Here is a 13,725-nt window from a genome sequence, read left to right on the forward strand (position 1 = left end):
GTTTTGCACCCTGTCCGTGAGTGACTGCGCCCTCTCTGGTCATGGCACGTATTTCTCAAAATTATGGCAGTCTCCCATTGGGTCTGATGTTTGTTGCCAGTGGCCAAGAATTAAAGACCTACCAGTCCCATGGGGTTTTGTTGACCGAGTTAAAAGTTTGCCTCTCGTAGCAGTACTGCTTTATCCCAAAATATGGATGAATGAAAGATAGTGCCAGGGTGTGCTGTCCCACTGACACATAAGTACTAGTTGGTCTGTTCAGGCGTGACATCAACAACTTTGAAAAGGCACATGGTTGCCTTCCCTATCGATGAGACAAGACTAATTGAAATGTAAAGGCACCAACTGACACCTAAATACAAGGTTTCATTAACTCAACTATTGATCTTAGAGCAACCTAGCCTTTCCTAATCTGTAACTGGTTAATTCTCCCTTGAGAAAAATAAGATTTAGACCAAACTAGGCTAGAAAACGAGATTGATTCCACACATCCCATTGATTGCTGAACCACTCGCGGTTTCACTGAGCCCCTCGTTGTCCGGACCCCTGAGACTCAATCCATCACTTTGGTTGGAATTCTAATACGCAGTGGGAGTTATCCACAAGCCACAGGCGTACCCCAGGGTATGTTACTGGAACCTTAAAAGCGCTAAGTTCCATTAGTCTGGTAACCTAGCACTTGCTTAATCTGGATGCCCTTCTGTATGCTTATGAGTTGGTGGTCGGTTGGCCATGGTTCGGGTAGTGTATAGTTGTATGTTTATGCTTTACAGGCCAGGTAAGGTATGTATGGCTATGCTCAGTGTATCAAAAACAGTACTCCACTTTCCCACTCAGATTGGCCCCATGGATCTTATCCGAGGTAAGCTATCCCATCATCTTTTGTATGCATCTCAGCAGGGCATGGTGGCGGCCTTCACTTGTGCTACGCAGGCTGTCTCTTCTTTTCATGTCTGGCGCTAGCCAAGACCATATGCTAAAGTTATATATATAATACACTTAAAGGTGCTTTCAACCAGACAGCTTTTTTATTGGTCTGGTATTGTGTCATTCAAATTTTTCTTCCACCATCTACAGCATAAGTGGGTCAGCACACTTCATCCATTGGCTAAATTCACTGTGAGTGACGACATTCTGCCCTTTCACTCACAAACTCGTTTCCTTAAGTGCTGGGGACTACTATGGCAACGTGTGGCTTTCTGCAATCAACACAAAAGTTTTGGTTTGAGTTAACATTTCGTTTTTTAGATTTTTGAGCAGCTTTCCCAGTGACCACGTTTTTTAAAAAGCAATGACCACACAAAACAACAACAGACCTATAGGCTTTGCCAATGCTTGGGTGTTGATGGTAAGAGCTGGCTTGGGCTCCAGTTTACGACAAGGGATTGTTCAGTTAGGGCTTGAGGATATATTCACTGCTGGTTGGTGACAGGATCCGCTAGTTCAGCCTTGCAGGACCTGTTCTCTATGATGTGAGGAGCTGTGTGAGCCACGTCTACCCACATACACATGGCTCCTGTGGACCACGGGCTCCTGTGAGGGTGAGTACAGGAGTGTGTTGCCCTAGAGAGCGAATGAATGTGGCAAAGGGTCCCCGAGGAGCAACCCCTGCATTCTCTCCTCCATCCTCTAGTAAACCACTCGGGAACGATTGTAGCGACATGCACCCTTGGCGCGAGGGAATAAATAAAGGTGCCGAGGTCGCTCGTGGCCAGAGCAAGTACCCATCCAACACCCTCTACACATCCCATGGCACAGTCATCTAGCTCCAGAGTAAACCCTCACATTCGGTACACCGTTGTTCTGAAGTTGTGTACTTCACAGGATGGAGACACCCCCACGCTGCAGGGAGACCTGGGACTATACCTTCAGCACAAACCCCAGGGGTCACCCTTTTTTCTCAGAACGTTACTATTCTAGCCTTAGCTACAACTGTGTGGGAAATAAAGAGTCTACTCCCAATCAGCAACTGTGGAAGGGCCAAAAAGGGCTCAAACCGGGCTGCCTCCATTCATGCTTCGCCTTCACTAAGAGCTTACTCATTCAGAATGAATATGTGAGACCTTTTTTTAAGTTCAAAAATAATTTTATTGAGAAAATAAAGGTGTCAACATACAATGCATAAGTTCAAGTACAGATCATCAAAGTACAAAAAAGACCTGAAAAAAATACATAATCTCTAAGGCGTGGAGATCACATAAATAAACAATATCACAAGCACCGCTGCATAGAGAAGTGTTGCGCAGTCCGACTAGCTGTATTAAGTGGCTATTCCGATGGTGATGTCACAACAGTTCTCATTTACCATCGTCATCTACAAAGGGACATTCCGTAATGTCTGTTGATGGTGTTTGTTAAGGGACCATCCAGTGAATGATGTCACAAAACCCAGCAGAAGTCATCAATGAAAGGAACATTCCAGAACGCCTACTGGTGATTGTTAGTGACGCAGAGCGTGTAAAGAAGTTCCTTTTTCTGAATGGCCCCTTTAGCGATGCGAACTTTGTAATGAGAACTGTTCTTTCTCTTCATTGAAGGACACCCTCGTGACAGCCCCCAGGACGTAGGTGCCCTTATTAACAATACTAGTGTGTGGCGACTGCAGTGTGGAATAACAGGCCGATGCCCAATCAGAACCGAGGTCAGCCCTGGAGCTCCGAAGGTTAAACACTGCAGCCTCCGCCACTGGCTGCTAATTGCCCGCTGAATAATGATCCCAAGAAATGTCTCCGGCTTATTTAATTTGCAAGATTTAAGAATGATAAGGCTGTAATTCGCCGGATGGGTATCAAATACAAATGCTCTCCGGCCCGCCATAAATACGTGCGCTGGAGCGGACCCTGACAACGTGTTTATTTGCATCTTCATTCAAACAGTTTCGTGTTACATAATGGTCCTGCACGCAGCGGGGTACTTAACCTGATTTCTATCGATCGCAGGGGCTCTCAGTTGTGCATACTTAATTCAGAGAGGTAATCGAATTGATTTCCGAGGCCCGCGTTTCAAGAGACTGCGCGAGCGCAGACGTTCAAGTGGTGGCGCTAACAGAATTATGTGACTGGGAGGGAAAGTGCCAGCACTTTGGAGCAGCTGTCGGAAATCACATGGTGCTTCAAGTTACCACCGGGGATAGCCTTCCTTCGTGCCATGAGGCCTGCTCGAAGGCAAGCAAACTTGCCACCTGGCAGCCTCTGGCATGCTCGGAAATCCCTCGAAGCTGTCAGAAATGGAATCGCCCAAAGGCGGAGTGTGTGCCTCGTGGCAGTCATCCACCTTCTCTAAATGTATTCAGGTCATATCCACGATTGATGTGCTGCCACTTGTTTTTTGTGGCATCAAAAGCAAAACGCGTGCAGATTCCATCAAAAATCTACCCCCGTTTCTTTGTTTGCCCCTTAAAATACCACGGTGCAAATTTTGCAGATAAACCTGAATACCTTCACAATGCAGATTTTCTATAATTCTCCCAGAACTTAATGGTCAGCATTGACTTAAATGTATATTACTATATATTAAATTAGTCTGCAGGTATGTAGCAAGGTTTCCATGTATGTATTGTATGTATGGGCATGGTATTTCTACAGTGCGAACAAAGTCAAAAGGTAGCGGAGTGCTGTACATGGTCAAAGACAGCATGAAGTCAACGAGTAATAGGAGAGGGCCCTGCGCCATTGCCAGTTAAGGCCTCGTGATGTAGTGTTCTTTAAAGAGCTGAGCCATCGACTCTTTCCTATATCGGAGCAATATTGGGGTGGCCCTGACTGATGGGGGATGTTGTTCCCAATCCTGGGTGCTTAGATGGAAAAGGCTGCTGTCTTCTGTATTCTCATTTTACACTTCCTAGTCTGCAGTCTGATGGTGTCCTGGCTGCGGATGTGCCATGAACCCTCAGAAAAGGTGGGCTTGTTTGTAAGATAAGTAGGGGGTCTGTTCATGATGGTTTTGTATATGATGCAGTTGATTTTGAAGATGTTGCGGAGTCAATGGAATTTCATCAGGAGTAAGGCCAGTGGGGGTTTCTATGGATGGTTTCTAGTTATATTAACTGAGATCTTATATAGCTTCACTTGAAGAACTTGTCACTTTATGTTACTGTATGCTATTTGAAGAGCCTGGTATAGCCGTACACCAGTTGCGGTCTCAGAACTTCCACAGGTCACTCGGCAAATCGGGAATCCAGGCTCACTGAAGAAACATAGAGATTTGTTAAGGATTTACCAAAGCAGTGAAGACATTATTCAGATGTAGATGGGCCTTATGGTTAAAAACTGGTGTATGATACAACCACACATGCCATAATCATGCATGTTTAAACAACGCGGTATGAACCACCAGGCATCTTTACCACACATGACTTTCTCAGGCATGCCTTTACAACAAATTTCATTGCATGGGAAAGTGCAAAACTCGGACCCCCCACCCGCTTGTGCCCTGAAAACCGATACCCCAGCCCTGCAACCCACCCGCCGCAGCCCTAAAAACTACCAACTCCCCACCCAGGGCCCAAGTACGCAGCACCCTGCCCAAAAACTACCCCGACCCAGTCCCCCCCTGCCATGAGCCCGATCCCCAGCCCAGAAAACTGCCCCTCCCCTCCCGCCCTGAGCCCTAAAACCCAACCCTGAGCCCTAAAAACAACACCAACCCGCCCTGAGCCCTAAAACCCAGCCCCTGCCCCAAAAAACTACCCGACCCCGCCCGCCCTGAGCCCTAAAACAGGCCCCAGCCCTAAAAACTAACTTCACCTAAAACCACGTACCAGGCCGCGTCCTAGTCCTTCCTGTTCCTCTCCCGATCCATTCACACATCGAGACTGCTGACTGCCTTAACCACGCATATCAGTGTTTAAGGCATATGCATGGTTCAGACAAGCATTGTTCTGCTTGCATTGAAATGCTATCTATATATATATATATATATATATATATATATATATATATATATATATATATATATATATATATATATATATATTTGTAAAGACAAACCTTAGAAGCAGATTTATTTTTGGGAAATGTCCCTGTTGTAATGCTTCTCCCAGTGTGTGGGGGCATTGATGTTCTTTCCTGGACTGCCAGACATGGTATCAGAAGCCTCACCGTAAGTATCAGCTGGCAGATCAGCGCTGGAGAAGGTGTTTGCGACCCCAGACCCGACTGTAACTTCATTGGTGAAACCCATTCCTTCCCAAGCTGCTAACTGAGGCAGGGGCACAAACAGTGGGGCGAATGAGGCATCCAACAATTTTTGGCAGAGATCATTACCAAGGTCCTTAAAATCATAAAATGGCCGCCAGGTCTTTCAAAATTTATTTTGAATTTGTTTCCTGACCTGACAGGAGCTAGCACAACAGGACACTGGATTTAACAGGTAGGACATAGAAAACTACAATGTTCTCAATTAAAGTAAAGAATGAAACAAAATTGTCTTTGACTGTGGGGATCCTGGCACTGCTCCCTTTTATAATTTGAACGTATTTCTGAACATTTCATGTTTGTGTAAAACGTGTTATGCTAACAAAACCTTAGTTTGTATGAAACCCCTGCCTGAAATTTCAGGCCTAATTTTGTAGAAACGAACAGGGCAAAAAGATGTAACATTATAACACGTGTTTCAACCTTTTTGCCGCTTCCCCAAAATCCGGCATTAGCTAATTTCTGCTAAAGAGATGATTTATGTTACTTGTCCAGTCCTTTTTGTTTGTTAAAGTGAAAAAAATTGTATCTACCTACAAGACGTTTGGCAGACATTGTCAAACGCTAATACGTTTAAGACTTACTTGTGTAGAGCAGTGATTTAAAATGCATTTTTTCTTTCCATATTTATATTTGTTTTCCCCTCTTTCCTTTTTACTCACCAGCGCCAGAATTCTCCAGTATCTTGCAGTCGTGTAAGTGTTTGTTCTTTTAATCCGAGCTGTGTAATGCTATTTTTACTGTGTGCTGGGAGTGGGGCGGGCATCCTGTTTCATTTCACTCTTGTCCACCATGTAGTTTATTTCAGAACTTGTTTCTAGTTATGTATTGCTGTTATTGTTGTCTTCGAACAAAGAAAGAAGCAGTAATCTGACTTCATTGAACTTGCTTACGCATTGCCTGGGCAGACAAGGCAACAAGAATACAAAAATCTGCCTTAGTGCGTCATATTTGTTAAAGTGAGATATGACAAAGCCTTCTCAAATTGTTATTAAAAATTATTTGTCTTTTGAAATGTGCCAGATTGGTTGCTGTAATGCATTTTCATGAAGTCCATCACATGTTTTTGTGTCTGCCTGTGCTTTTACATACCGTTATAACTTTAACCATGCAATATTTCACAAGCATTCCCTAAATGCTTTATATGTGTAGATACGTACATGTATCACCACCTATGCATACACGTACATTTGTCTCTCTTTTCCTGTTTATCCCAGTTGTTCATATTACATCTTTTTACGGATGCCTACCTCTCTGTCTTAGTTTCTTTGTCTCTGTCCTTCGCTCTTTGCTTCAGTCTCCTTTCTTCTCTTCCTTATGCGCAGATTTCCTTTCTCGCTCTCTCCTCCCTCCCCCACACATCTCTTTCTATCAGCTGTATCTTGCTATCTTGTTTAATCCAGTGGATAGTGCCTTCCAGTCGAAAGGTCTAAATTTAGTTCCCACTGACAACGCATTTTGTACAAGGCGCATCTCTTTTGTTTTCCATTGCTCTGCTGTATGGCATTATGCATAGTGTTTGTATTTTCCCCACTGGCACATTACACAATGATACACACATTATTTCATTCTCTTCCGGTTTTAGTTCTCTATTGATATCATAAAGATTTGTCTGGCACATGCCTCAAGGTAGGCTTTTGCGATTCCTTAATTGTGATTATTAAGGAATGGCAATTAAGGAATCGCAAAACACCTATGCATGTAGGAATCACTATAAAAATAGCGATTCCTAAACATTCCTTAATTGCGACTCGCAAATTGCGAGTCGCAATTAAGGAATGCATTCCCATTCATTCCTATGAGCCTGCAGGCCCATAGGAATGAATGGGAATGGGAGATTGCATGCACATTTTAAGAGTATCAGTAGGTACTCGCAAATTGCTCATGCAATTTCAAGGGTGCAAGGGTATCAAAATGACACCCTTTTGCACCCCTGAAATTGTGATGTGCACCCATGTTGCGCTTGTGTGTGTAAACTAAAACTTAAAAAAATGCATTTGAGTGCATTTTTCAAAGTTTTTGCAAATTACAGACAAGTTTGAGCTGTCTGTAATTTGCGGTCCCAAATAACGAAATCGCTATTTGAAAGTGCTTCTAGCATTGCATTTAAGGAATTGCAAATTGCGATTCCATAAATGCAATCACAATTTAAGTATTCCCAAATAATTGCGAATTCTTAAATTGCACATAGGAAACACTTTCATGCATCTCCAAAGGCCAATTTGCGATTGCAAATGTCCGATTTTTGTGAATCGCACCATTTGCGATCGCAAAAACCTTCGATGCATGTGCCCCCCCCTACCTGTTTATAATGTAATGCTAAATTTCCATTTGTTAAATTTTAGAATGTATTCTCTTTCCTCCGTACACTGGATGAACATGTTCCCCTTTCTCGACTACATCTGTTATCTGGTGATCATAAGATACTTTGCAGTGCAAAAGAAAACACCACTATACAAACCCCACGTGGAGCTAACCTCTGCCCTACATTAAACTTGTGTAACTTTAGATGGAAAAGGAAATTTGAGTATAAACAGCAAATTTACCTCATTTCAGTTTTTGTCACAGTTTTCAATTTAATATAGCAGGTTGGATGAATAGCTACTTATAAAGGAAACTAGCCGTAGCTTGTCATAATTCTACCCCACAAGTAAATATGCCCCAAAGTTCTCCTCACAATACGTTACATAACAAATGTTTCCTTGCCCCATGATCCACTCCTGATTCTCCTGGGAGACAAGGGGCAATACAGGTTCTACCCCACAATGACTGCACTGGGGAAACTGTTCTCCCATCTTCCCTTTAGCCCTCACTCAGTATGTGGTGGGAGAAGATATGGTCATGCCATGGAAAAACTTACAGCAATAATCTAAGTAGAGTTACAAAATGTTATCCCATTTGACGTCCCTTTACTACATATAAGAGAGCAAGAAACTGGTGGAATACACAAGTCAATATCCAGGACTCTACGCGCTTCAGGAGTTTGTGGGATGTCCTTCACCGAAGCCGAAGGCCAGATGCTTCCAGCAGTGCAATTGGACTCATTTTCCTCAAGGCAATCATTAACTCATGATATGCATGAATAGAGATACCCCTCAAGTAGGTGTTTTCTTCCCCATTTCTTTCTTTAAAATTTCCCTAATATGCAGGTGAATCTGTATTCCCCCTTGTCTCCCAGGAGAATCAGGAGTGGGTCTTGGGGCAAGGAAACATTTGTTAAGTAGCGTATTGTGAGGAGAACTTTGGGGCATATTTACTAGAGAAGTGGAGGAGCATGGTGTTAGACTCCTTGACATAATGCCATGCTCTGCCACTTCTGAAACGCAGGGCTGCACCATATTTACAACAATATGGTGCAGCCCTGCGTTTCCCCCTGTGCTGGCACTTAATTTAGCAGCCTAGCGCCAACGCAGGCACCCTTGCACCATAGTGCAAGAGTGTCTGTGTTGAAGAGAAGATTGTTCATGTGGAGGAAGGTGTCGCTTCCTGCACATAAACATTCTGTGAGTGGCATTTTGAAACTTCTATGTGTGCTGCCTAATGCAGCACACATAGAAGTTACAAAACATAATTTTTTTAACTGATTGTTTATGTTCATGAAGGGACACCTTCCTGCACATAAACAATGAAAGACCTTTTGCTGTTTCTATGTGTGCTGTACAATGCAGCACACACAAAAACAGCAAAAATGAGGAGAAATGAAAATTTCTCCTCATTGCGCCTGTTTAAGACCAGGTTTTCCCTGGTCTTAATTTTGGAGATGCCCCATATTTACGCCACCCTTGTAAATATGGGGCAGTGTCAAAATCATTTGGTGTTGCGGTGGAACACCCACCATAACACCCACTGCTCACCCCTTTCACGCTAAGTGTTGCGTGAAAGAGGGCCTTATTTACAAGGCAGCGTTAAGCCACGTTAAGTGGCTTAACGCTGGATTGTAAATATAGGGAAGCGCATATCTACACAGGAGCGTCACTAAAAGAAACGTTCCTGTAGTGATAGGGACTTTTAAATATGCCCCTTTGTCCCAGAAGCCACGGATCCATGGGCATGTCCACTTTGTGGGTAGCAAAGTACCCCTATCTCCACAACCACTCCAGCACAATTCTGAACCACCAAACATCGTGTGCAGACACACGGGAGTGAGGTACCAACGTGTCAGTATTTTATAAGCAGTCCGACTCCTGACCTCACTCTGATGCCTCTCGGAGGTACCCATTGGCAGGCACTGACTGATGTCACTGAAATATGCCGCGCGGTGATTGATGAGAATCAGTGGTTACATTGTAGCAGGACGAACACAGCCCAGCGCTGCCCCCCAAGAAGTCTGCTGAACAGGGTATACTGCAAACTGCCTGCCTGTGTGCCATAAGAGTGTTATAATAACAGCAGCGCTCTGGCTCGGGCTGCATTGCCTTAAATCAGGCACAGGCACAAATATGCGTGACTTCACATTTCAGTGCGGTAATGCGGACCAACACACTGAGGCGTAGATGTATCAAGCCGTTTGCGAATCGCAAACAGTCTATTTGTATGTTTTGGCATGCATCAAAAATTCCCAAATTAAGGAATCTCAAAAATTTGCGATTCCTTATTTTGCCATAGAATTTAAGGAATCCCAATTTTCCGATTCCTTAAATGCTATGTATGTAGCATTTTTGAATTGCGATTTTTGGTTAAGAAATCGCAAATTACCACCAACTTGTAGTTGATGGCAATTTGCGAATTCTTTAAAAAATGCACAATTTGTCATTTTTGAAGGTGGCATGTGACGCACACACATGCCCATAGGGCATGTATGTGCACCATATGCACACACATGTACATTTCAGGGGTGCAGCAGGGTGTCCTTGAGACACCCCTGCACCCTTGAAATTATTCTCAATTTGCGATTAGCAAATTGCGAATCGCAAATTGAGATTAATTTCACAATCATTCCTATGGGCCTCCTGGCCCATAGGAATGCATGGGAAATTATTCCTTAATTGCGACGCAAATAAGGAAGATTAAGAAATCGCTAAAAATTAGCGATTTTCTACATACATTCCATTTTGCGATTTCTAAATAGCGATTCCTTAAAAATCGCTATTTAGAAATCGCAAAATTGAATGTTGATACATCTGCCCCCGAAACACTTGGCAGGGCTGTTCTTTCATACACTTCTTGTAACTGATCCACTGAGAAACAACACTCATACTTTGATATTTCCCCTTCAAGTATTGTTGTTGTAGGTAAATAGGATATTCATTTAACAGAGTTTCCGTTTGTAAGACAGGAGAGCATATAAACGCGGAATCAGACCAGCAAAGATTTCTTTTGAAACAGTAATAGGTCAAATGATTTGTGGTCATTAGAACCCCAAGATGACTGACGCCCTCCTTGGAGAGCCTGCTGAGCGCAAGTGACGCCACTAGTTGGAAGTCATATGTGTGGCGCCCCACCGCCCAAAGGAATCTCCTACCCATGTCTCCCCTCACAGTACTCAGAACAAACCTGAGCGTGAAACTCATTTGCCTGTATCACACCTCCATACAAACCAAAACTGTCCACCACTGCACTTGTCAGCATAGATGGGTGATCTGTTTCACCAGCAGAGGCTTACCGCCAGGTGTACAGGTGGAACAATACCATAAGGAGGTAATCTTGTATGTGCAACAAGGTTTCAGCCTAGTGCTACAGTTTCCTGTTCCTTTGTTGCCTGATAAAACCTCTCAGTAGTCTCAAAGAATTTCCCATTGCTCATATGAAGTTACTATCACGTGCCAACCTAAAAAGTCTAGGAATTGGCGTAGACATCCCAAATTATTATTATTATTATTACTTTTGTTATGTTGGTATTTTATTATTATTGTTATTATTATTATTATTATTATTATTATTATTATTATTATTATTATTATTCCTGTTGTCATTATTATTATATATTATAATAATATTATTGTTATTATTATTGTTATTATATTCTTATTCATAATCATCGTATCTGCCTCATTATTTTCTTTTTCTCATTATTAGTAGTAGTATTACTGCTACAACATCTAATAATATAGTAAGAACGTTTAATATATGTTTTTATAAAGTGGTTCATACTGGACACCATCATTTCTATGGAAATTACCCAATTCATGACACTTAATTTATAGAACTGGGAAGGCTTAGTCTGCCTCATGGGGAACTGTACGCAGCACCTTCAGATCACCACATTTGTCGGTAGAAAAACTCACAAAGTCTTTTTTTAGTGTCTTCCTGTTGGTTGGGGAGATCCAACTGTTGCCAGACCCTCAAATAATACAGCTTTATACTGCTGCTGGAGCACTAGCTGGAGGAAAATAGTGACAAGCTCTGCAAGCAGTCTGCCTTGTGTGCCTCTTTCCAATACAACACCGCGCAGAGCCTGTTCGCTGATTTTGGACTGGCAGCAATTTAGATAGTGCATTTTGCATGCTATTGCAACTTAGGGCCTCATTACGATGTCGGTCAGAAAGTCTCCGACCAACAGTCGGATTCCCCTAGATTGTGTCGAAACCAATCGGCCGACTCGGTCGGAAACAATACCGACCGACCGATAACATTGCTCATGGTCGGCAGGTGAACCATTCGGTCATTCCAAATTGGTCCTGACCGGCAATTGGAGAATCCAAGTCAGTCGGAGGCGATTCGTACAGCTCTACAGACAGAGTTTCTGACCGACTGATTCCGATATTGTATTCTGACAGCCTTTCTAACTGTCTGTCCGACACAAAAGGGCTGTCAGAAACTGACTTTGGAGGCCCCTAGCAGGCCTCCTTTTTTCCCGAGGCCACCAGTTGAGGGCCACAGGCATACCCAAGGTACCCCCCTATAAGACCATGCACTGTGTGACAGGCACCATGGGGTGACTGCCACAGGGTGCAAGAATTTCTGCAGAAACCCCTTTTCCCCATAGGAGCCCGTGTTGTCGGTCGGAACACAGGCTCCCATAGAAGTCAATGGGAGTCCTTCTGAACAGTGTTCGGAAGCATCGTAATCAGTCGGTAGGAACCGCAGACTGCAAGTCGGTCGGATTCCAAATCCAAGACAGTGTCGGACAGAATGTTTTCTCCTGACATCGTAATGAGGCTCTTTGTTGAGAATCAGGTGACATAAGTAAAAGGTCAGCTTTTTTTTGTAATTTATCGTCAGTAACATATGAAGGTTGTTTGTAAGGTTTTTTTTTTTTAAACCAGATTTTATTGAGGTTTTGCGCATTTGTTGCCTCATCATTATATATTGTATGCATGCTAGTAAAACATTTGAACTCAAGTGATAAGAAACTGGTACCCTGGTTCTATAGTTTATATTCTTAGTTGTAGAAATAGGAAATAAGGACAAAGTATCCCCTATTTAGTATTCATATTACTGTGACCACAATTTATATATTTTTCATACAATCTCATGTCTCCTCATGAACCACAACACGCCTTAGAATTTCACTGAATGATTTTTTATTTTTATTTTATCAAATGATAGGATTTTTTTATATTATATTTTCATTTTCAAGCACATTTGTATATACATATATTCTTTATACATATACAAGAAAAGCCATTCGTTTCTAAATTAGGATGTCTCACTGAAAAAATAATAAACCCGACATTCCTATAGAGATCAAACAGACTTCTGTGAGGGAACAACAGGTATGTATTATTCAAAACCAGTATCTTTTTGAATTCCCAAACAAATTATTTAAACTAATCAAGTTTTTTTTTATATCTGGTGTCTCTTTCAAGTCGACGCGTTTCAGCCAATCAATTCTGGCCTCTTCAGGACTAGGGCTAATTCGTAATCCATCTCTACAAGTAAGAAAGAATTAAAAAGGGGGACAGACATCATTTATGGTTCCCAAAAATTAATCGCACAGGTACCTATCTACATATCTACATATCAACATTTTGTGTGTACACACTTTTTCTGTACATTATTCCTGTGAGCAGACTGACCATTGTGCCCAATAATTGTTAACCAAGGACATGAGGAAATCATCTTCCCATAAGGGTTGCCCGTTTTTACCTTCCTAATACTCTGCACTCTAGTTGTTACCACCAACTATTTTCATTAATTCTATATCTTTTTTTATATATATATCCAGTTTAAGTGATATCGTTTGCATCATAATTACCGGGTTAAAGGTCATCTGAGGCCGGGAGTCTTCTTCATGTTAACTCTGGTTTCCTCTCTTTTCCTAATCTTGGTTTTTATCTATGCAAAGAGTGTATGTTATAATTTATTGTTATTCCAAGGAACAACCCATGTCTAATGCTTGCAAGCAATCACAGTCCTAGCTGATCTGTTCCTTACCAAGTTAGTGAATTTTGCTAATGTGCTGCCGGTACATGGATGGTATAAATCTCTCCCCGACAGCGTCTGAAAAAGAGGTCATAAACAATGCCTCAGTCACCTGCTTAGTCCGGAGTTCATATCTAGCGCTTAAAACAATAAGGGGACAAACTTACTTTGTTTATGACTGACCGCCTCTTCGTTTTAAACTCAATTTTTTCATTTAACCGTGCAC

General features: G+C 42.4%; 1 protein-coding gene across 3 annotated transcripts in view; it reads left to right on the forward strand.

Moving 5' to 3' along the window:
- The window catches only part of ONECUT2 (one cut homeobox 2), a 122,562-nt gene that overhangs the window by 80,165 nt on the left and 28,672 nt on the right, over positions 1-13,725 (forward strand). For 2 of the 3 annotated variants that reach the window (XR_013606998.1, XM_078674857.1), the window contains exon 2: positions 5,861-5,890. The exons of the other annotated variant lie outside the window; for it this stretch is intronic. Coding sequence is in view for 1 of the 2 variants with exons in the window: in XM_078674857.1 (XP_078530983.1) it covers positions 5,861-5,890 (30 nt within the window). In the remaining variant the exon portion in view is untranslated. The remainder of the gene's footprint in view (positions 1-5,860; positions 5,891-13,725) is intronic. 3 annotated transcript variants of the gene reach the window in all.

Source organism: Lissotriton helveticus, chromosome 2_1, assembly GCF_964261635.1.
Source record: "Lissotriton helveticus chromosome 2_1, aLisHel1.1, whole genome shotgun sequence".
In the NCBI taxonomy this organism is placed as follows: Eukaryota; Metazoa; Chordata; class Amphibia; order Caudata; family Salamandridae; genus Lissotriton; species Lissotriton helveticus.